General features: G+C 35.0%; 1 protein-coding gene and 1 non-coding gene across 3 annotated transcripts in view; one reads left to right on the plus strand and one right to left on the minus strand.

The window, feature by feature from the left end:
- Nucleotides 1-10684: 10684 nt before the first annotated feature.
- The window catches only part of LOC148945956 (uncharacterized), a 42063-nt gene continuing 27453 nt past the window's right edge, over nt 10685-25294 (minus strand). For both annotated transcript variants that reach the window (XM_089097835.1, XM_089097833.1), the window contains exons 5-9: nt 23677-24308; nt 21069-21261; nt 19507-19586; nt 16591-16812; nt 10685-12786 (exon numbers count right to left, since the gene is read on the minus strand). In XM_089097835.1, the coding sequence (XP_088953961.1) occupies nt 11857-12786; nt 16591-16812; nt 19507-19586; nt 21069-21261; nt 23677-24308 (2057 nt within the window). In that variant the 3' untranslated portion in view covers nt 10685-11856. The remainder of the gene's footprint in view (nt 12787-16590; nt 16813-19506; nt 19587-21068; nt 21262-23676; nt 24309-25294) is intronic.
- On the plus strand, nt 16177-16248 carry TRNAP-UGG (transfer RNA proline (anticodon UGG)). Its single transcript has one exon. It is a non-coding gene; the product is annotated as a tRNA-Pro (tRNA).

A 25294-nucleotide genomic window follows, 5' to 3' on the forward strand; every position in this document is an offset into this window, starting at 1 on the left:
TTTAGCCTACTTTCAAGGTCATACACTATTAATTTGGAAATTTAATTAATTGTAGAAATGTATTTTCAAGAAGCTGTAAGTTATCAATCTGTATGATAATTAAATTTAAAAAGTCACAATTCTCTTCAACTGAAAGTAAGGAGCAACATTAAAACTTTAAACGAACAGGTATTATTCCGTCTATAGCCTGCCTCTTCCTCAATATGCCTCTCTTCACAATCAAGTTTTAACCACTTTAAAAAAGTTAATTATTCTAATTAAACGGCCGTTGTGTTTCATGAGTGCCTCTTTAAGAATCTGGAAAAAAGGTCTAACCTTAGCGTGCAGAGCGAGGTATTGAGGAGAAGAAACGCCACATATATATAAATTTCTGTTTTTTAAGTTTTAGTTTTGCTCCTTGCTTTCAGTTGAAAAAAATAGTTTTTCTTAAAATTTAATTTCTGATCATTTTCGAATTGTACCGGGACACACACCTACATTCATGGTAATTTTTCCAAGGAAAATTCCCCCAAGGAAAGTTCACCCGCGTAAAATACTTCTCCCATGTATTTGCCCTCGTAAAAGTTCATCTTCACTGCAAACGCCCCCTCCCCCCCAAAAAATCCTGTTCACTATTCTGGTTGAAAAATTCTTCTTAGCATAATCTTACTCGAAACAATACTTCTTTTTAACTTTATTTATGATCATTTTTTGATTTATACCAAAAATCACCTCTATGTTGAAAATTTTTCCAATATCCCTCCCCTCCAACGGGAATTTTCTTGTGTGGAAAATTTCACAGCACAGAATTATTTCTGATGATAAGTCTTCATGGATTAATTCTCATGAGGTAAATGAGTAAATTTTGTGCATGAATTCAGGCAAATATTACCCCGTGTAAAATTTCAGTTGAATAGTCCCCCTCCCCAAGATTTTTCTGGCGTCCTCTTTCCCTTTTTTTCTTTTTCTTAACTCTGTTTTTTAGAATAAATTTTTAAATTTGGTCAATTACTGGCACGTTTGTGACATTGGCCCACCCCCCAAGATTTTGCCCATTGGTGCCCATGTCACATTGCCCCCATCTCCCACCAAGATGTCACTCTAGATCCGCCCCTGGACTAGAGTTCTCAATTTCTAATCTCATCAGCACCCTCCGGAGTTTCAGTGACCATAAGGTGGAGTAGTGGATGCCAAAAGGTACATCCCCTTTCTATACTGGGGTCTAATGATACTCTACTTTCATGATAACAGTGCAGACCAGAAATATTCCCAAAAAGCAGACCAGAAACCATTCCAGATGCATTTTTTAAAGTTTCTTTTGTCCCCCCCCCAAACAAAACATACGCCCCCCAAACAAAAATTTTGGTTATGGGCCTGGTGAATATACATCGTTTTTTACCTCCACCATCCCCTTGTCTCTCACTTAGAACTAATTCTGTATTTATCTGATGGTTCAATGAGAACTGTAATGTTTTGGCATTAAAATACACCCTTTGAAATATCACCCTCCCTCCCTAACTGCAGAAGACTCAGAGGGTCCTATTGTAGAAGTTTAAGGGTCTTTTTAAGTTTGTAATCTGTCCACTGCTTACAGATAGTATTTGTCATTGGAAAAGACACAAATATTTTTCGGGGAAAGTTTTCTGCAGGGAGAGGGGGGTGAGAGATTTTCTTAGGGAGTTTTCAGTGGGGAGATAATATTTGGGAATAAATTCTTTTCAGCCAAGATGTATTTTCCTTGGGAGGAATTTTCTGGGTGGATCTTTTCCGCGGGGGATTTTCTGAGGGCAATTTCTGCAGAGGAATATTTACGGGGGTTGTATTTTCTGCAGGGGATGATTTTTTTTCTGGGTGTTTAAACGCCTAGAAAAATTGGCAAAGGTGTTAGCTTCCAGCTCTTCTCCCGTTTTTTTTTTGGGGGGGGGTTCTAGTCATCCTGAAAGTAACAGTTATTACATATTTCGACTATGAAAATTGGTCGAAGTTAGACCCACTAAATAATTTTTGGAGAAAAGCTTTAGACTAAATCAACAAATTTCTAGGGGAAACTTTAACTTCCACTATAATTCACTCCCAGCCTCCTAACGTTCCTTGCACTTTTCCATATGCCACTCTTGTTCTCACTGTGTATTAACTCGTAAATTGAATCAATGGGTAAAAAATCAAGAAACAGAAAAACACTCAAGAAATGTATAATTTGTGTTATATATTTCCACAATAAGGAGGGGGTAGGGTAAAACAGATGTATTTTTCTATTCGCAAAACAGTTCTGAGAATAATCATCGTCCCTGAAAATATATACCACTTCACAAACTTATTATGATAAATGTTTTGTCTGTATTGGGACATACAAATACTTTAGGTTTTTGTCTGGGTACAAGGTCTGAAATCTAGTAATTACATGTGAAAAAATCCCAAGAGAAAGAATAATGAAACTTTAGGTTTTTGTTTTGGTACAAGGTCTGAAATTTAGCAATGACATGTGAAAAGATCTCAAGAGAATAGATGAAGAATAGCATGTCTCTCTGCTATGAATAGCAGAGAGACATTACTTGCAAGTTCAGTCTTTTATGTTCAAATACATGACAACATTGAACACAGTTATAAGCCGACAATTTATTATGACCTTCCCAAACTTTCCTTACTGCTCGAAACATCATTCTGAAAAAACCTCATGAACGATTTTGAGCCTTTGTGTATTCAACCTCGCATAGATAAAGCCAGTTTTTAACGCAGTGCCTAATCGTGCCGCTTCTCGATAGAGTCCTATTTGGTTTAGAACTGGTATGTCATCACCTTCGTATTAGTTTATGAAACAAAAACAAGTTTTGTAACGTCAGCTCTTAAACATGCCCGTTTTCAACAAATATTCGTTTTTGTTTGGAATTGGCATGGAAGCAGCAAACCTGTTTCCAACATGCCACAAAGCGCCTGATTCTGTTTTCGACCGACCCAGAAAAACCCAATGAATGTGAGCTATGCTAAAAGGATTTTTCTCAAAAATCAAGTTTGACTCGGCATATGAAAACCCACTATGGAGAAAAACCTTATGAATGTATAACCTTATAAATGTTACATTCTTCTCGAACGTAAAGTTTGACTCAGCATATGAGGACCCACTATGAAGAAAAACCCCTTCTATGTGAACTATGACAAAAGAAGTTTTCTCAAAATTCATGCTTGACTCGGCATACGAGAGCCCACCATGGAGAAAAACACCATGAATATGAACTATAACAAAAGAAGTTTTCTCAAAATGGAGAAAAACTACATGAATGTGAACTATGCCAAAATTGTTTTCTCAAAATTCAAGTTTGACTTGGCATACGAGAGCCCACCATGGAGAAAAGCCCCATGAATTTGAAACGAAACCAAAAGAATTCAAGTTTCTCAAAATTCAAGTTTGATTCTGCACATGAAAGCCCAAAATGGAGAAAAACCACATGAATGTGAACTCTGCCATAAGAGCTTTTCTCAAAAGTCAAGTTTGACTCGGTAAATGAGAATCAGCCATGGAGAAAAACCCTGTAAATGTGAACTATACCAAAAGAATTTTTCTTAAAAGCGAGTCAAAAAAGAAGTTTTTGGAAAATGTAAATGTACCTATTGATTTTTGAAAACTAATTAAACCACTGTATGAGAAAGGTGATAAGAGTGAGTGTGGTAATTATATAGGCATTATTGCTTATGGATTACAGTTGCTTACGAATAGTTTGGGTAGCCGCCTGACTGGCTATATTTCAAACAGTAGGCTGTACAAAAAGTGCGGTTCAATAGGGCTATAATGAGAGAAAGGTTGAGATAGCTAGGGCACGTTCTGCAAAAACAGATTTCCGAAGATTTTGCTTTTTGACCGACCGTCCGGGGCTAAACGGAAAGCAGTTTGTGCGCAGTTGGGGTAGGAGGATGTCTTAAAGAAAGATTTAAGAGAAATGGGAACTTCTTGAGAGGGTGTAAAGAGGGATGCTTTGAATAAATTAAGATGGAGGAGGAGCGTGCATAGCTGTATTGACCTCAGATGGCTTGGTGCTGCTGTGAATTGTTGGTGGTAGTAGCGCTAACAGAGCAAACATAGTAGTTTGATCTGACTTTGATTTGGCTTTTTTCGCTTATATTTGATTCAGGAGAAGGGTGCTGTAATTAATTTTTCCTCGGGCACCACCAACCCCAGGAACGGCTCTGTAAGGGGGGGGGGGATTGCGGTTAATGTTGTTGGTCACATCTCAAGGAAACTTCCTAACAAAATAACAGTAGTACTACAAAATTTATTTCTCCAAATACTAGGGTAACTTTTTTGATAATGTACCCACCCTTAGATGGTTGCCGGTATAATCCTAGGCTATATATAAAGTAGAACAAAGAAATTATTACTTCATGATTATAGTGTGTTTCTATTGATCAGATTATCATGTTTCCTTCCATTGTTAACCCATCAAAATCCAAACAGAGATCTTTGAAATATTGATAGTTCTTCCTGCATTACCAAAAGTATTGTACTAATAAAACTTAAAAATTTCAAGCTTAAAACAGCTTAAAGCTTAAAACAAAACTTAAAAATGTAATTAAACAAATAACCTTCTCAGCACCTTGTTCATTAAACAAATTTTTTTTAGTGCTTTGAAAAATCTTTTTTTTCCCAATTGCGAATTTTCTTTAAAAATTTGAAAAAGAGCTGAACTTCACTTTAAAAAGTCAGCAGCTAAGGAGAAAACAACTCTATTTATACATAAAGTAAGTCCTTCAAGTAGGTTTCAAATTAGTTCCATGCTTTCAGTTGAAAAGCTCCTTTTCTTATTTAATTTCTGATTGTTATCCAAATCATACCCAAGCCTAACCAGGATATAATTTGAGGTACCGGCCCATTAAATCCCTGGTTAATTACCTTTAAAATGTGTAAATCAACAATTGTTTGCTGATTAGTACCGCCCTATGTTTAAATTTGAAAATTTCAATTTTGGAAAACATTTGAATATACTTAAAAAATTGGCGGTGAACAGTAATTTTGGTAAGAAGTCCTTGTTAATATTACTACTAAAGAATTTCGGTTGGATGAAAAGGAGTATTATTGTTTGTATGGATGGAAATTCCGTGAGACTTTTGATCTTCTACATAACTGAAGCCATCACATTTGTTTAAATACAATGAGGTACTTCAAATAAATAGAAAAAGAAAAATAATTCCATTTAAAATTGCTGAAAATTAAGTTTCTAGCAGTATTTGCCACCCCAAGAAACTTCCTGGCGAGGTTGATGATGGCATGCCTTGCCTTTTTAGCTGTTTTATGTTTAAGAGGTAATTACTTGGCAAAAAAAAAAAAAAAAAAAATTTAGACAAATCCAGCAATTTAGACAAATGTGCACTTGAACGAGGTTTTCACCTTACTCATCTATCAAACTACCTAGGAACAAACAGTATAACCGAACCATCAGCCAAATAGAAATGTCCAAATCCATGCAAAGTCGTCATCAATAAATGTAAGTTGTTGTAAATTTACAAACAAAAGAACCTTAAATCTAGCGAAATATTTCCAAGTAGAACCTTCCACTAGGGCTCATCAAAAGAAATACTACCTGCCTTAACGGGTTTCGAGGCTTTACTTTCTTTACCTGGCACAGTGGAGCCTCTACCATAAGATCTATATGGTATCTCTATGTAAGGTAAAACTTGTTAAATGCATGCATACTAGTCAAGCTATTAAAAATTAAATATAAAAAATGTTTCAATGTTTCCTTAATAAGATTCTAGAGGTCACTGAGCAGAAACCATTCTGGAACAAATTAAGACTGGTCCAGATATGTCTTTTATTGGTATCCGGAACCAATTACAGATTTAAAGGTCCTTCAGCTTGTTTGAAAACAGTCCAAATTCAAAATTCCAAAAAAGAAAAGCGAAAGAGAAATTATATTAAAATATCATTCAGTATTTCTTTACAATTTCTTGTATATTTACTTAAAAGTTCATGATACATAAAACTAAATTTTTTGAATTGCCAACTAATTTTTTTGGCAGAAAATCCTCTTGAGATCAATTTTTCGCTCAGCTTTTTAGATCTATTTTTAAAATCTGTGCAATTACTGCATATTTTTGCATACCTAAATAATTGGGAATAATAAGCTGAATAAGTGATATTCGAATGTATATTACTTTCAAGGAATGGTAAATTAATTACTTCAAAATTAAAATCATCCGTTTTATTATATATTTTAAAAACTAATTTATTATTATCTGAAATATTAATATTTAAATCTAAGAAATGGTCCGAGTGCCCCATCCCATAGCTAGGCTCCAGAATTAACTCTTGTGGATAAATATTTTTTGAAATCTCAATAAACTCTGCACAATTTATTACTAAGAGATCGTCCAGATATCTTTTATCATTTGAAAGGTTATATTTTACATTGCTTGGGCTATTTTTATTTATCATATATTCGTATTCTAATTGACTTAAAAACAGGTCCGCTATGAATGGACTCGCATTCCCACCCACAGGAATGCCAACAATTTGTTTATATAAGCTACCATCAAATTTTATAACAGCATTAAATAGAACAAATTCCAATAAATCACAAACGATACCCAAGTTATAACATTTTCAATTAATACTACTTTTAAAGAAATTCGTCCATCGGGATTTTATATTAAAAGTATCAATTTTCAAAAAATCCTATTTTATACAAACTAAAATATTTTTTTATGTCCATTTTCAATTTTTCTAATACTAAATTAAGTTACAAATTTGTGTACAGAGTAGTAAAATCAAATGAATCGACTCTTTTAGCTGAAACATTCGCCAAAGAATATATCACTTGTAACGAGTTATTAGCACTCCAAAATGGGTTAAAGTTAGAAAATTTTTTAATTCCGGAGCAATATGCTTTAAATTTATTTCTAATTTCTCCTAAAATTAAAGATAGGTCAGTAGCCACAATTCTGGTTGGACACCTTGCTGCCCCAGCAATAAAACGTGGTTTTGGTGGATATTTATGAAATTTTATCGTCCAATATAAGAAAGGAAACTTTTTATCATTATCATTTATTTTAATATTGAATTTTTTCAAAATTCTTTCTTCTATATTTTCAATTAAACTATTCTCCTCTATATGAGCCTTTTCGTATGTATCATCAAAGTTCTCTCATAATTGTTCTACATGGCAGAAAGATGGCGTCCTTCACACTTTTTGCTAACATCAGTGAGCTGTAAGATCTTAGAACAAAAGAACGGAAATCTTTGCAGAAAGATGTGAGATCTTAGTGCAAAAGAAAGGCCCTAATGTTTCTTCTGAAAAAAAAACTCAACATTTTCAAGATTGGAGCTTAAAACCTCTATACTAGGGTTCTCTGATATGATGTATCTAATAAAAGGATTTTCAATAGAACCTCTTGCTTTTTGGGAAGTGTTTCCCTTTTTTTCAAAAATCAGGCAAATTTTCTCAGATTTTTTGTTTTGGGTGGGTAACAACAAACTGAAAGAATTTTATATATTTAGAATCAGCATAAAAAGCCGCTACTGCCGGTGTAGCAATTGTCATGAGAATTCTATTTTTAGTGAATATTGGCCCAAATCACTTTTTACTTCCAGTTTTTACCTCAAAGCAAGTGAAATTTCGAGGCTCAAATAAAAAAGGCATTAAACATCTTTCTTAAGCTTCAGGAGGCCAATATTAATTATTGTTATTCCGCGAAATGGGCCGTGTCCTTCTTGTCATTTGCCTATTTCTTATATTTATTTCCCGTCCATTTCCAAATTCAGTGATTTTGCAGGTCTTTTTTATTCCTGTTGGAAACCAAATTCGGTAATTCCGTCGCGTTTGGTTTTAATTTGAGATGATTATTTGGTTCCATTCGGGGTAACCGAATTCATTAGATTCGCTTCGGTGGTACCATGACATTCAGCCCGTCCATTTCCAAATTCGGTGATTTTGCATCTTTATTTGGTTCCCGTTAGTTACCAAGTTCAAGATTTGGTAGGTTCATCGCATTCAATCCACACGTTTTTCAAATTCGGTGATTATCATGGTTTTTAGGCTACCGCTAGTAACCGAATTCGGTAGAATTTCCAGTAGGAAAATCATAATTTGCAGCACTGACAGGACAATTAATTTGCTATCTTTGGCACCAAGTGTAATCGTAACTACAAGTAGATAATCAATACCGATAGATTCGGTCCTGTCATCGTGAAGCATTATCAAAACTTTTTTTTAGCTGCAAAAGCACCAAAATTTCGATTATTGCCTTCTTGGAAACATTCTTAGTTATAATCGTTGGTTCTTAACTGAAGGTTTCGTCGGCGTCTTAGAATAAGAATTGACTGGAAAATCAGAAAACCAACTGAGAAATTTAACGGAGAATTGCAAAGGGACGGATAGGGGTGCTACCATTTCGGCGAACCGTCACAAGCACGAAACGTCATAACATCGAACCGTCATAACATCTAAAAAAAATTATAAGTTTGTGCAATAGCATAATAGTTTAGAAACAAATTTCGGCTATATATTTGCACATCAGGGGGGTGGGGTAAAGCATAGCATATATTAAATACGTAACCTAACCTAACCTAGGTGCCTTTCCCCCACTAAACCCCCAAAAAACAGTTTTAAAATTTCGATATTATGGACGGTTCGAGGTTCTGACGGATTTATTTGTCTATGTTATGACGGATTATGTACTGCTCCTGACGTTCGTGCTCCTGACGTTCGTGCTCCTGATGGTTCGATGTTATGACGCCTTCCCGGACGGATAAAACGAAAGAGAATTTAAAATGCAATATTGCGAAAGTAAAAAAAGTCTAAAAAAAAGTTACATCTTGCACTTTGCCCAAAAGCTTTAACCATTTAATTTTCATGGAAGCCGTTAGGCCATGGAGTTACCGACTTGTTTTGGATTTTTACCATTGGATTCAACTATTGTTCCATCTCCCATTTAATCTCCCCTGTAAATTTCTCACCTCCTTTTCGATGCTTCTTATAAGTTAGATATACCTTTATCTTACTCAAGTTCGGTGTTCACTGCCCTCGAAAACAAGAAAAATAATTCATTTTATCAGACTGTATTTTTCACAGTGAATCGGCCTGTTTAAGCAGTGTACCTAAGAGAGTACTGGAGAAGACTAAATAGAGTTTAGTGCATCGTTCGATTTCTTTTGAGTGACGTAGTCGTGGTCTCGTGATATTAGCTTGGATAGTAGTTTTTCTGACGTTTACTTGGAAATGTCAATTGCTGATAAGAAACGTAATGTTTCTGTAACCAGATCCCACCTTATAACCGTCAAATGCTGCAAAATTGACTCTAAAGTAAATAAAGGTTGTTTCAAAGATCATGTTCCTCGTCTTCATAACGACCTGGAAGAAGCACCGAAATATATGATAGTGCGGTTGTTTAAAGACCCATTCACGGCGGTAAAGAAACAAATGCGAGATGACAACATTTCAGTCACTACAGCTTTTGTCCGTGAAAGTAATCTGATGGCGATAACTGCCTCACCAATTCCTAAGGCCCTGCCACTGCCCGATGACACCATAGCCAATGGAGATCTGGCTTACAATCAATATTTTCAGGCAAGAAATCTCTATTTATTAGAATATATATTGACCCAAATTGAGTTACGGACGTCTTTAAAGGGATTAAACAAGCCGGCCATTTGGGGGGCGCGGGACAGAGGGACTGCCTTTGAATGAATATTTAGAAAGAATTTTTAGCAAGATCAAGTTGGTGAAAACTGTTCTGAGGTCTACGATGAATGAAAAACGACTTCGTCACCTGCTTAGACTAGCCTTTGAAAGCGATTTTTTGGATCAGTGTGACCTGCCTCAAATAGTTCAACAGTGGAAAAGATGAAAACTGACGAATTTATCTCTATTTATACATATTATGCGATCTCTGGATATTCCAGCATATTTAAACGTTATTATTTTTTTTTTATTCAGTTAAAATCTGGTATTGATTCGTTAAAATCTGTTGAGTCCCCCCCCCTCAATGAAGAGGCTCGGTACGCCCCTGCTCAAGGGTTATAAATCTTCACCTCATTCCTTTTCTTTAGCTTACTATGTGAGCTTGATTAAATACTAAAAGAAGTATTATCCGAGACGCGACCATTTATCCTAACGCTTTTTGAACTACCGACTGACCACACTCAGTTTAGACTTAATTTTCGGCTATTTTTGTCTTTAGGAAAAGGTGAAAACCGCAGATTTGTTAGTGTGTGGCGACAGTTTAGTCTCGTTGGGTTTCAAATGAGACACTAGGCTTCTAACTTGGAGATCCCAAGTTCAAATCTTAAACATATCAGGTTTTTATTTTCTGTCTGAACAACAATTACCTCTATATCCAGGAACTGCAAATTTTTATATTTTGTGAATCCATCCTACCATTAACTCTTCTTGGAAAGGGGGGGAGGGGGATAAACTCTCTTATCAACAGAGAAACAAAGTTTCTTTCATCCTAAAAACGATTTATTTTTCTCGAAATAATAGAAATCCTCATTCTTAAGGACCTTAAGGTGCTTAAGGACGTCATGTCTTAAGAAGAAAAAGAAGAAACGAAATCCTTCCAGAAGAAACTAGCAAACTCAACATTACAATTTCATTTGTTCCACAACATATAATCTTCCAATATTACTTCATAATCCTTTCGTTGATGCTTCTGGACTTCCTACCTTAATACAACGATGAAGACTCAAAGTCCTTCCCAATAGAAGTTTAGAACTAAATAATACAATTTTATTTATTTCACAAGATATAATCTTTCAATTTTACTTTCTGAAAAAAAAAGAATGTTTCATCGTTTCTAATATTTCCAGGAACGTTTTTACACATGAGGATAAAAGCACACACTATACAAAAACAATATAACCTCTGACCTAATTACCTACGAGTGAACAATGTAAAACTGAAGGAGGCAGAATAAAATAAATATTATTAATAAACTAAACACATTAGGCTAGATGAATTCGAATAATTTTATTGAATTAATTTATCATAAAAAGTATGTACAGAGATATTATTGGACTAATTTGGTCTTAACGTGAAGATAGACATAAATTCGTATTAAGTCAATAGTGAGAGGGTGGAAGATGAATACCCCATCCCCTTCAATAAAAACAGGAATTTTGTTAACATAGCCAAATAGCTGGGAAACACTTGTTCCTTAATTGCAACAGTAGGCCCATATTTGGGTTTTGCTTTATTTTTAAGAACGGGGAGTGGAGTGTTTAAATAATGAATATAGTCGTTTTGGTGTAATTTTCAAATTCCAGAAAGGGGACCGAGGATCGATTTTGGCTACAGCATTGCTCAAACGCTCTAACCTTGAAGGGAATCAAAAATACGAATTCTATCTATGGCCCTGCTTTTGGTTAGCGCACTCTGACAGTGAAGATTTTGCCATTTGAATTGGAATCCAAAAGCGTGGGAAAACCCTTTCCTCCTAATATTCACGAACTTTAAAATTCCGCCAAAACAAGCCTTTTGCATGGTATGGGAAACAGTGTCTAGAGCATTTTCTATTCATGTTCTCTTTTCTGTCCCCTATTTCACTTTACTTGTTCACTTCCTTTTCTATCATAAATATAGTTTAGAGCAGAGGATAGGACAAATATATAACTATAAAATCTTGTACAATCTAATAAAACAAGAATTTCTCAGTGTAGGTGGCAGGCTTCAGTCATATTAATAAGCAAAGCTTTATTTTATCCTGAATTTTCTGACGTATTTTGAAAGCCTATTTAAAAACCTAAGTTAATTGAGACAAGCGACAACTAGCCTCATTTCAATATTGCAGGCTATATCTTTCATCGGGCGAGATACTGAATTATATTGATATTTTAAAAGTTCATCGTAGATCACTGATATAATACACAGAGATACTACAGTTATTCTAAAATTAATCCAGGTCAAGATCGTCCTGTGGTGCAATGATTTTTGCTGGCTCTGCTGGCTTGGCTTCTTCTTCTTCTTCTGAAGAGGACGAATCATTAGCTGAATCTGTTTCTTTCTTAACTGGAATGATTGAAATGCCGGCTCTAGAGCTTGCTGGCTCTCTGCCAGTTACGTTACTATCCTCATCATCAATGTCGATGATATCTACATTGTTCTTCTTCTTTAGAAGCTCAACACCATCTTCGTTGACTAGTTTCTTTTTGCAATTTTTGCAGACTTGAACTTTGTTACCTTTGAATTCAACAATTTCTATGTTCTCTTTGGTGCTACAGAACTCACAGTTATCTTTCTTAGAAGGCTCCACAATAACAGAGCCCTTTGGAATGACGTCGACTCCAGATTTTTTCAACATGGAAGTGACCGTTTCACCTTTCTCCGGCACCCCCTTGGATGGCTGCGGTATTATAGTAATTTCATCATTGATTTTCAACGGTTTTCCTCCAGGTTTTGCAGCTGCTTTCTGAGCTTCAGCGCCCTTATCTCCACGCTTAGCTACATTACTATGAGCTGAGTAGACGTGATTCTCAAATTGTTTATACATACCAAAAGTGGCTGTACACACTGTGCACTTGTAAGACAAATGAGCTGGCTTTAATGTCATATTGTGATCACGAGCCACGTGTGTCAGAAGTCGCCATTGATAAACTTTACCACAAACAGGGCAACGACCAGCATCTTGGCCTCTGTTAGCCGCTTCCTGCATTGACGACGTCACAAGTCCGTGACTACCCAACAAATGGCGCTCCAAGCCCTGATCAGTGAAAAAGCGGCATTGACACTTTTGACAGTTTAATGGAGGACGGTTGTGTATCATCTTCGGATGAATTTTTACTTTGTGTATCCACTGCATGTGATTACGAAGTTGTTCGAGATCCTAAAATACAAAATAGAGCCATTCAATCATGGAATTTTCAACTTTTATTTCAAATTGTGTCTTAAAAGAATATTTTTAAATGCGGTTTTGGTAATTCAGATGAGAACCATTAGACAGTTTTGTACTACCAAATAGATTCAAACTTTTCTTAAGGCAATTTTTCTTGTTTAATTATTATTTCAAATTATATCACGGAAATGTTTTCTGTTCTCTCACTAATATAATACGCTTCATAGAAAAAGTTAATTGACACAGAACCGTTTTGGTGATAGCACAGGATTTTCAAACTTTTTTGTAAAAATTTTTTTTTTAATCTAAACACTGGTTTAGAACATTTTCATTTGTTGTAGAACCAACAAACGAGGCATTATACTAGATCAAATGAAAACACTCTTAAATTCAAATTCCAATTCGTCAGAGGGCCAACTCAATTTGATGACACAAAAATTAATGGTCCCCTCGTCAAAAATCAGAATCAGAACCTCGTCAAAAAATTATGTTTAAATTTACAAGGAAAAAATTACGCCAAAGAGTTTCTGAGTAATCAATAACGACTCACTGCAAAAGACTCAATTTTACCACTTTAAGTGCAAAAAAGAAAAAAAAAACGTAGTTCAATTAATGAGAATTTTAGCTCTTTTCTATCTTAGACGCATCAAGAATATGATATGGATAAGGATCATGATATCAAGGATAAGGATACGATAGATGCATGCAGATGTCTAGGAGTCCGTTAACCACTTTCCTGAAGGACAGGAAAAAAGGAGATTTATGAGTTTTATTTACGCAAGAATACGTCTTCCCCTGTTGTTCATTGTGGGGGCCTGTAAACTACCACTAATGCGAGCCTCCCACGGCGTCAATAAAGTTAATAAAGCTGTCTACTAAGTTAATAAACCATTTTTCTCGCATAACTGCTGACTATATTGTTGTTGTAAAAAAGTTAAAACATTATTTCACTTTATCAAGAAAGTCTGCTAAGTTCTTTCAAAAGCAGAAGACTTGTGGAAAATTTCAAATAAACCACATACAAATAAGTGTCTACACATATAATTGTGTATACTTCTTTTTTAATATTTTGCTTGGTAAAAAAAATAAGGGTTGATAAAAAAACATTTTAATTTAAGTCTTACTTATTAAAAGAAAAAAATGCTTAAGAAGATGGTTTTCTCAGCTCCATGTCTGACCTTTTCAGTCAGTTACTTTCTATGAAAAATTGCTGTAAACTCAAAAAGGGGAAATCCTTTTGTAAGTAGGGCATACTTTATGGTTCGTACTTTCATGAAAAACTTTATTAACTTTGACGACACCGTGGAAGCCCTGCTTAAGACTTTTGGGAAATGGCTATTTCAATCGACTATCTTAAAATGGTCTTCATGGAGCTATAAATTACTGTTCATTTGAAATTTATCTATTCTTTTCTTCTGAGCTCTCTTACAGAAATTACAGACAAAAAAACCTATTATTAATTGAAGATTTCAGGGAGGGGAGGGGGGGGGGGGTTGGTAACAGATTTCGATAAATTGCAATATTCATTGCAAACAAAATTTTGTTGCCCCTTATCACGGACAGAGGCTAACTATGATCATTGGAAAATCTGCCCTAGCTTCCCCCTAGAATATTTTTAACGTCTTCCGTATCTTAATTAATATCTTGCACAGTTTTGAATAGTTTGGTCACCTCATAGGAGGAAGGAAAAACATGTAGTTTAATCTTAAACACTCCACATTTTTGTAAATTGGAAAAGTGACCTAATTTCGCAGATTTAGTAGGTGGCAATAAAGTAAAGAATTTGAGAATGAAAGCTTAGTATATTTTTTTCTAGTAAATTCACAGCTCGAAATTTACACTTAAGATCTTCAGTTCCCTGTGAAAGATGCAATTTTGGGCAAGAATACAGCAGTAACTTGCATCAAAGGGATAATATGCTTGCATCACCGGATTCATTAGTTTCAGACCTATCCATTCAACAAGCCAGAATTGTGATATGAATTTTGACTGTTTCTTAGAAAAATTTTCAAACTTCCTTAAAGATTAGAAAATGCTCACTTTTTCCAAATATTTTCAACCAATTTTTCAGTGTGTTTTCAATCTAAAAATAGCACAACACATTTAAAAATAAAATTTTTGGCTCAGCTGTCGAATGAGAGCAAAATTGTTGTCTTGCGTCGAAACACTGAAACCAAGCTTAATTAATTTAATTCAGCTTAATTAAAATTGAGCAGGAAATACTTTGTTGGCAGGGCATAAAGAGAACACACTAAACTGGTATGTCGTCTTTAACTAAATCTCAACCTACTCAATTAAAAAGTCTTCAAAAGCCTTCTGTTGTTCTTTATTAATTAGTTGTGTACTAATTACATTAATATACTGCAATTTTGTGCTAATTAATTTGTTGCCATCAATTATTCAAAGGACTTTTTGTCTGTTTTACTTTCTGTGATCATTCTTTCTTCAACCTTTCTGCCCCCTCCCCCCAAGAAAGAAGGATGTAAGGCACATCTGGTCATTGTATTTCAGATATTTAAATTCTTGCTTTAGCTCATCCCGCGATGAACAAATAACAGTTAAAATAGGGTAAATCTTTTAGCAGACAGTGAGAAACCAATGACAAAAAACTGCTGATGATGGTCACAGTATATGTGATCGGAATATTCAGTTTTTGTCATTGTTTTTCAGCGTCTGTTAAAAGGATTTATTCATATTTGAAGCGTTATTCGTACGTCATGGAAAAGCAGTGTGGGGTTTCGAAAATACCTCATCCCATGATACAGTAAAAGAAGAACTGTTGGTAAATTTGATATACCAGATGTAGCTGCAAGTTGATCATGCTGCATAAAAACTTTTAGGTTAAGTGTTCTTTTGATTTACATTAAACTAGTTTTATTAACTGGTCTACTTAAGCTTGTTTAATCTTTCTCCCTTTGTGAGCTGTTCAAAGAGGGGGAGGTGGGTGGGTGGGGGGGGGGAGGGGGCAACCGGGTCAGCTGCCCCCGGGCGCCGCAGCACGGGGTTTCCCACATTGATCAAATTTACATTTTGATTTGGCTTTTTTTGCTTATATTTGAGTTGGAAGGGGGGGGGGGGGCTATAGTAACTTCTACCCAGACACCATCAACCCTAGGAACGGCTCTGCTCCCTCTCTGTAACTCAATGACTGTCCTATTTTATTTTATAATATAGCTTAAAAATAAACTACCGTTGTTATTATTTATTGTGTACTAACTATGTCCTATAATTTTCTTGCCAAATAATTTTAATATCTGAAATCCTCTGCTAGTACACAAGTAAGACTACCTGGGATACCCCAAGCTAAAAAAATAAACCAACTGGCTTGGTTTACGTTCCAAAAATTTTCTTACTAACTGCTTTGTTCAAAGATCAAATAATGGCCCGTTGGTCTAGGGGTATGATTCCTACTTTGGGTGCAGGAGGTCCCGGGTTCAAATCCCGGACGGGCCCTTTTTTAATTTGGAATCGTTTGAATTAAAATTATCAAGTATTTTGCAGTAGGTTACATAGGTTCCATCAAGACATGGCTAATTGTAGACAGAGAAAAGCCAAGACTGATAGTCCAGTATTTGAGAGACAAATGTTTAAATGGCTGGGGCACTTGTAATATTTTTGTAAACTTGAAGACTGATTTTTTTTTTTTCTGAAATGTTTGATAAAAATTAAGTCACTTTTGGATTAGTCTTAATTTTTCGTCCACTATAGGCTAGACCTCAGTCTTTGCAGACTTGTCGGTCATGAGTTTTTGGTCAAAACCCTTTCTAGCCTAGACAACAAACCTTAAACTCATACCTTAATATATCCATCGCAGATTTCGCAGACAACAAAATTCTGCTTTGGTGTAGTTGCATTCGGCTGACCTGGACGCAACCCAGGTGGATTAGATGCAACAGGACTGACAGTGACGCCACCTTTGGTAATCATAGCTGCACCACCAGGGGAGCCACCAGCCTTTGGAAGTGGTGTAATTGATATACTTGGTGTCTGCATTCGTGATTTTCCACCTTGCATTTGCTAAAAATAAGAAAAATAATAATCCAGGTTTACAATATTACTAAAAACATTGGACAGACCCAGAATGAAACATAAGCCAGAATAAACAAAAATTAATCCTATCTAAAAAAAAAAAACGCCTTAAAACAGCCATCTAAGAATCCAATATAAAACTCTTATACCCCTGAATTTACTTTTTAAAGATATCTTCCTTTTTTACCGAATTGTTCGGAAGCCAATTTGATAAGTGCTTTTAATTTTTTCAGGCATGAGCTTCAAAGCAAGTTTATAGTCATGATAATATACCTAAAAAATTACGATTAATACCGAAAAATAAAACTGTCATCGAGCACCAGTAAGTCTTTAACAAAATAAGTTTGAATAGACCCATCCTAAAACTGCAGTCACATACAAGCTTGAAACTCAGGCGTGGTAAGAAAGTACCAAAATTTGTATGTTATTCAACTGGATGGTTCGTGCTCTAAACTTCAAGTAAAATCTTCTTTTGAAACTGGTTAGACTTTGTTTTATGGACTTAGTCAAATCAACCTCTGAACGATTATCACGCAAGTTTTTTTTTATTCACTGAAAAACCCATATGAAATGACAAACAAAAAAGGACAATAAAAACAAAACAAGCAACGTGAACAACAACACAAAATGAACTTCAACACAAACAAACAAAATACTTCACCAAAACTCGGCCTAACGCATAACCATCTAATTCTTTATTACGTTTCTCAAATCCCGAGATATAGTTAATTGAGTGTCTGCAATATTATATTTTTCAACTTTTGTTGCATTACGGTGCCAGGGTGGTAAACATAATAAATAGTTTGCAAAACAAAAAAGCTTCTCCTCACTAACTCTAAAGCCACTAGATTGTGGCAAAACTTGATGCCGTTTCAGATTGCCTCAAAAAAAATTATCAGATAACTCCCCCCCCCCTCGTCTCTAAAATTTTGCTATTTTGAAGCTTACTCTAGCACAGAAAGGCCAAAAAATCGCAAAAGAGACAGCGTTTTCCAAAACAACATGAAACCCTGTACTAGAACACTAATTAGAGATGAAGAGTGGAAATCTCCTACAAAAAATTTGTTCCCCTTCTCTTCCCCCTCTCACGGTAAAGTCATGAGATTGTGACAAAACAGGTTGCCATTTCAAATTGCCAAAAAATCATTTGATGCCCCTTCCTTTCCGTGTAACTTTTGGTAAACAGCAAATAGCGTACTGGTCATCCGATTAGAATCGTAGGCTAACAAGTTCCTGACCTATTTTAAAATAATGTCTCTGTATAAATCTTAATTAACTTACTATTTCATTCGCTTGCATTAAGCGAATGAAAATGTTAAAATTGTTTTTACAAGAACACAAAATAACCCTTCAGTTAGATAAAGCATAAATTGAAATTAACTATGGATTCGTACAGGGGCACAAATTGGAGGGAGAGAAAGACATTTGCCACTCCCTCCTAGATTTTGAAATTTACCTGTTTTGGGTATTTTCATTAAAAAAAAAAAATAAATGAAAAAACAGAAAAACTTCCAAGACCATCCGTAGACCCCCCCCTCCCCTTACAACCACCACTAGATCAGCAACACCAATACTACAAAGTAAGGATAACTGATAACCATATTAGATATTGCTACCAGCACACAGCCAGAATTACTAAACAGGAGAATTTTATCAAGCATACAGTTGTAACATTGAAAACATCCAATGTTTCGTATCATTCGCCAATCTTATATTCTTTCGAATCTTAGATGAATTTTATTCTGGGGGAATATTTGAGAAAGGACAAATTCAAAAAAAAAAACTGAATTATATGATAAGTATTTCTTTTGGTGATCAAATATTAATATTCTCAAAAACCAGCCCAAATACTCCCTTCTTCTCTCTAATTGGCAGGTTGACAGCAACTTGAACAAACAATTGTAGAATAGTATATAACACTGTATAACACACAGAACAAGTTCGATGTTGACGCAAAAAATTCTGTATAAAACAAATGATACGAGATATAGATCACTAATAGTGAAATTTAAATTCGAATTGTCCCGTTATTTGTAACTTTTTTTTAATATAACTAGGAATTATCTACTATAAAAGGAATTATAACAAAAAAATATTTATATTAAATATATTTTTTATACTAAATGTAAAAATATTTTAATATAAATGGAATCCTCTATTTCTGCTACAACCTCAAATGGAGAGATTTTAGCTTTTTCAGACAATTTCTCAGGATTAAACACTTATTTACCATATTATTGATAAACTTTTAATTTAGTCAGCAGTTACAGACTTTTTTAAATTTATTCCATGAGACATTTAAAATGATATATAGTGACACCTTACCAGGTTTAACCCCTCCCCACCAAAAAAGTTAAACTCGAGAACTGGTCTCAGAAAATATAAACATACCAACATTCTCACCCTCTCTAAAAAGGTAAAAAGTTAGTTCAAATTTAAAGGAGTTCAGGCCCTAATCTTTCTCGAGATCCTTATATTAAGTCCACAAAAATATATTATTTTGGTGTTCTGCTATATTTATTTACAATTCTGTAAACTGGATAAAAAATAGATTATAATTATTATTATTATTCATGCACCATAGGAGCCTCAATATAAAATTTTTAAAAAATTATTCCCTACCCGAAATGTGTTTGCTGTTAGAGTGTCATTCTTTTTATTTAACTTATTTGATGAACTTACTTGATATAATTGATTCCCCTGTAAAGCTGCCATGTTTGATGGAAGAAATACTTGCTGTCCACCAGGGCTTCTGTATGGCCCTAAAATAATAATAAATCAGTGATTTTTTAAGAATCATTTAAGCACATATTCACCAGAAATGAACGTCTTAACGTGTAAAGCAGTGATGTAGTCAATATTCCATTTAAATCGTCATGATTATTCATGACCAGGCACGCAAGAGGATTTTTCTGTTCTTTTTCTCAGGGGCGGGGGACTAGTTATATTGATGATGATTTATTGATGCAAATTATATTGATGATTTGATAAAAGCTACCCTGAAATTCCGTAAAATGTAGGATTCGGGGATCCCAGGGCCCAAGGTCTCCCCTTGCGTACGCCCCTGTTCATAACGTCATTAGATGAGCAAATAGATCAATTTAATAACTAGCATAACCGAATATGCAAAATTCCATGAGACACAGTGGCCAAATATGATTCTGAAGCATGGGCGCTCCGAAAACCGGATGAAGATTTGCTAGATAATTTTCAGAGAAATAGCCTACGGATTGTTCTGGGTACTCGACTGCCTGACCGTATTTCAAACAGTAGGCAGTACGAAAAGTGTGGTTCAGTCCTGCTTTCTAGGGCTATAGTGAGAAAAAGGTTGAGATGGCTAGGGCACGTTCTGCGGATGAAGGATGACAGATTGCCGGAAATTGTCCTTTTCAGCCAACCGCCTAGGGCTAAACGGAAAGCAGGTCGTCCGCGGTTAGGGTGGGAGGACGTCATAAAGAAATATTTGAGGGAAATGGGAATTTCCTGGGAGGGTGTAAAGAGAGAGGCTTTGAATAGACTGGGATGGAGGAGGAGCGTGCGTAGCTGGCTTGGCCATAAAGGGCTTGGTACTGCGGTGAGTTGTTAGTAGTAGCAGTAGTAGTTGAAAAAAACAGGCTTGAACAAGAATACCCCCATTACATTTTTTTAAGGCTGGTTATTCTGCACAAGACACTAGGGAAGAAAAATCAGATGTATACTAGCATATCTACACACAGGGGAGGGGCATATTATGTACAGCTTATAGTGCCTATTTTTAATTTTTATTTTGCTAGTCAGTCTTGATTGAATTTTCACATTCGTTTTGGCAACAAAATTTGATAATCTTGTCTCAGTATTAAGACTGACAATATCGAGATCCAAACAACGAAGTAATTACAGGATTGCCAACTGTTTAAAGGATGATTTGTCAGAATATCAAAGAACCTTTTGGAGAACTTCTAAAGATAGGCTAGCTAAAAGTTTTTCCCCATGGATTATTTATATTCTTGTCCAATAGAAATGCTAAAAATTAATTACACCTTACGAAAAGTTGATATTTTCTACAAATTGAACTTACATTAAAGGTGCGAGGAGGATCATGAGAGCAAATTTTTCCAGCAGCTATATAAACATCAGAATATTCGAAACTTACAAATGCCTGCAAATTCCTGTTTGGAGAACTGAAAATTTTGCTTTCATGAAACAAATTATTCTCCATAAATATGTTATTTCACAATCAAAATGAATAAATAAAAAATAATAACCTTTTGGAGCATTCTGTTTGTGTTGTACTTTCTTGATAGCCTGTTGACTTTGCATTGCTTGATGAGCTTGCATTGTAGCCAGGAGCATTTGGTTCTTCGCCATCAATGGATGGAGCATATTTAGGGCAGCTGCTGTAGCTGCAGGAGTGGGAGTTTTAATGTTCGTAAATGATGTCTTGGCATTTTTGGATACCTGTAATGGATAAAACCATCGAACAACTTGTGGGAAAAAACTGTACACAAAGAGTAACCCATGTCAATAACAACAAAACTGTAAAAACTGAATTTAAAAAAAAATACGTACCCGAGAAGAAACAATTTTGAAATTCCACATCAAAAGTTATTTGTACAAGAAAACCTAGATAATTTTAGAAAAAAGGGAAAAAGCATCCCCAAAAAAAGAGGCGACCTTGTTTGGAATTACATCATCGTACTTTTTAACATTCGTGTTGGTGGGGGGGGGGAGGGCAATGGATAAAAAACAACTTTATAAGACGCAACAAAGATCTGTTTACATGTATTTTTGTAACTTTTGCACAAGTCAGAGAAATATTTCGGGAGGAGGGGGGGGGATCAAACTGGATACAGCCCTTTCAAGAACCTTACACCAGAGGTTTTAAGTTCCTTTAAACACAAACACAAAGTTGTACATTACAAAAAGTTGGTCACAGATACATGTTTCTTAGTTTATTTCAAACAAGAGGCATATTTTCACCATCTTAACAAGTAATTGTTAGTATCAATTTTCACGCATAACTTATCTTCATAAGTTATTCTCTTCCTCAGCTATGTAGTCTAGTATTATCGTCCTTGCACACAGGGGGAAATAAAAACTCCCAAACCCACCCACCCCCTTTCCGCCCCTCTGTATTGAATTGACAAATGGCGGCCCAAGAAGTAGTTTGTGCTTTAGATTCCCAAAGAGCTCGCTCTCTCTCTCTCTCTCTGTCTCTCTCTATGCCTGTGAGTCTGAGCGTCTGTTTGTCTGTCTCTGTGTGTTTGTGTGTTTCTCATACAAACTCTCTCTCTCACAAAACAGTTTGTGCAAAATTTTGAGGACATTCTTCCCTTCCTTAATGGTTAAATCTTTAATGCAATTGCCATTATTCTAATAATTATTTTTATTTCTTTTAGTCTACACAACTACAAGGGTTGGTCATAACAACAGAAACAGCAATAAGTGAAGACGGATATACAACTTAATTATCCGTAGAAAGGCTATTGTTTTAGCATACATTAAGTGACCAATCTTAAATTATATCCCTTCCATCTACCTATGGGTTAACAATGCTTCTTGACTACTATGGTCCTTTTATTGGAGATTTGTCTAACCGTAAGCTCCCCAGACTCACGGTGACTGAGCTTGCAGTGACACCACTGAACACCACCCCAAGTTATTTCTCTTCTTCAAGAATAAATAGAACCCTTCAAATTTTATTGCGAAACTATGATTTCAATTATAATTCATAAAGCAAACAAATACACCTATCAAATATATTATTGGTTGATGTCCTTATCAACTCTAATGTCGTTATTTATAGCCATTTCATTGCATGGAGCTTTTATAAAATGTTATAAAACATTATAAATGTCAGCAAATGTTGTAAAAACAACAATAAAAACAGTGGATACGTAATACGTAACAAATACTTCTTTTCCAGTTTCCAACCACAGATCACTGCTCAAAATTTGCATATCAAAAATAAAAACAGTGGATTTCCTACAAAATGTTCATGATACCCTCAAGGAATATTTATCCAAATACGACTTTTTCAGACAGCAATAGTGCCAATACGGGGGTGGAGGTGGGCAATTGACACCCTTAAATCTTGAAAATACTTTTCTTTTTTATACTCCTTAAAAAAGGAATGGAAAAAACCTCCCCCTCGATTATGAAAATACCACTTTTTTTGTTTTCACTAAAAGCACTTGCCCACCCCTTGCCCAGAAATTAACGAGATACATTTTATGCAAGAGCCGATTTTTTTCTCCCGAACTTGTTCTGGCTTGCCCTATAAAACTCTAATTCAAGCATTAGCCGATTCACAGTCGTGACCTTTTTTTGCTCCCTACCTGAAAAGTTGTACCAATTTAAAAATGTGGGGGTAAGAATTCAATTATGGTTAATAGTTGGTGAGGGGTGGAGGAGCATTTATCCAGAAACCTTGTAACGCTGCTATATCTATTTTTAAAAAAAATTACAATATTTTTAATAGTATGTTATTTTAAAAATTATCAATTTATATGTTAATGAAACTGATAATTAATTAAGCAAATTTAGCTTAAATATTACTTTCAGAAAAATTAAAACATGAATGCAATCAAACCTAAATTTGATAATTCCCCATGGTTATTGAGGGGAGGAGCGAGCATTTATCAACAAACCTTATTACACTGCTGAGTCCACATTAAAAAAAAAAAATGCAAAGATATTACAATATTTTAAATAATATATTATTAAATTAATAATTTAAACAAATTTATGTAATGTATAAATTTAAAAATATTATAATATAAAAATATAAAAGATTAATATATTATACATAATAAACTATCATAAAATATAATGTTATATATTAAAATATGTTACAAAAATAACAATAGGTACCTTTGCAGGTGGGTCCCAATCAAGTGGTGGAATGAGATTCTCTTCTGCCTTGAATCTTTTGAGACAAGTGACAATATGCCTATTCACTTTAGACTTCAAATTATCCTCAAATGGACAGAAAATACACTGATGAGCCATTGGCGCTTTCTCCAATCGTCCTCTAATTCTATGTTGTGTCTCTACATGAGCCAATATTTGAGGAGCTTCCCGAGAGTCAAATTGACAAAAGTTGCAATAATATGTAAACTTCATCATATGGGGAGTTTCCATATGATGACCAATAACAGTGCGAGACTCCGTGTGAAAGGAACAGAACATACATTTTTGTATTGGCATGGCAAAGGCTTCATTTGCCAGTTTACTCTTTTCTACAGCTTTCTCCAAAGAGGTGATGGTTAGGCGTTCATCTGATGATAAATTTTTCAAGCCAATTTTTTTGGCCTTTCTTGTTCTCTGTTCTAAAAAGTCATTCTGCACAAATTCGGTCACTAGACTACTTCCAATGTCTTGGAAGAATTTACCAATTGAACTATCAAAGAAACTAGCTGGCTTTTCCATAATCGGCAAACTTTTAAGGCTGACTTCTTTTTTCTCTTCGGGTTTTCCTTCTTTATTTCCGACTTCAGGTTTGTCTATAAAAAAAAGAAGCGTAACTTGGTTGTCATGTGCACAAATAGTATCTGATCATTTTTTGTAATCCCATTTTTTTACGAAATAGTTTTTACATTTTTATTTGCCACTTCTCCATCTATTTTTTCACTTTTTCGAGCTAGCAAATTAGTTTTTTGGTTTTGTTAATTTTAAATTATAAGGTGGTTAGAAGATATAGCCACACAGGACTTATGTCTATTTTGTAGTTATTTAGTTATTCATAAAATATAGTTGTGCTTTTTTCTGTGAAGTAAATAAAAAAGTGTCTGTCCCTTTAACAAAACAAATTTCAAGTTTCCTGTATCCAATTTTGTAGTTACATTGGAATGTTAAGCATCCACACTTAGGCGAGGGGGTAAATTCCAAAAAGTAGGCATATCATACAAAAATAGAAGAAAATACGAGGTATGTCGGGATAATTTTGAGATCTTGGAAGCCAGATAGGCCAAAGCACCAGCTGAACCCATCCGACCCCAAATACGTGCTTGACGCTGAGATCTACTTTTAGTCTTCAAAGAGGCCCCAGCTTCAACATTCTATAAAACAGTTCGAGGTAACAAACTGTAAGTAAGGAGCGATTCGGCTCAATAGTAACCAAAACTTTAAAAAACGGAATTTCGATACCAATAGATACATCAAAATAATCGAATTTTTATGCTGCTTTCAAATATATAAGTTGCATCAAGTAGTCATCAACTTTAGTCTGATGAGAAAATTTGCCTTATTTTTGAAAAAAGGGGGAAACAGCCCCTAAAGGTCATAGAATCTTATTGAAAATAACACCGTCAGATTCAGCGTATGAGAGAACCCTGTTTTAGAGGTCTCAAACTGCTATCTGCAAAAATATGGAGTTTATTTTTTGCCGGAAGAAAGATCACAGATGCGTGTTTATTTGCTTTTTTGTTGTTTTTTTTCCCCAGGGGTGATTGTATCGACTCGGTGGTCCTAGAATATCGCAAGAGGGCCC

The sequence above is a fragment of the Artemia sp. Qi Xiang Cuo genome, chromosome 12 (assembly GCF_049724085.1).
Source record: "Artemia sp. Qi Xiang Cuo chromosome 12, ASM4972408v1, whole genome shotgun sequence".
In the NCBI taxonomy this organism is placed as follows: Eukaryota; Metazoa; Arthropoda; class Branchiopoda; order Anostraca; family Artemiidae; genus Artemia; species Artemia sp. Qi Xiang Cuo.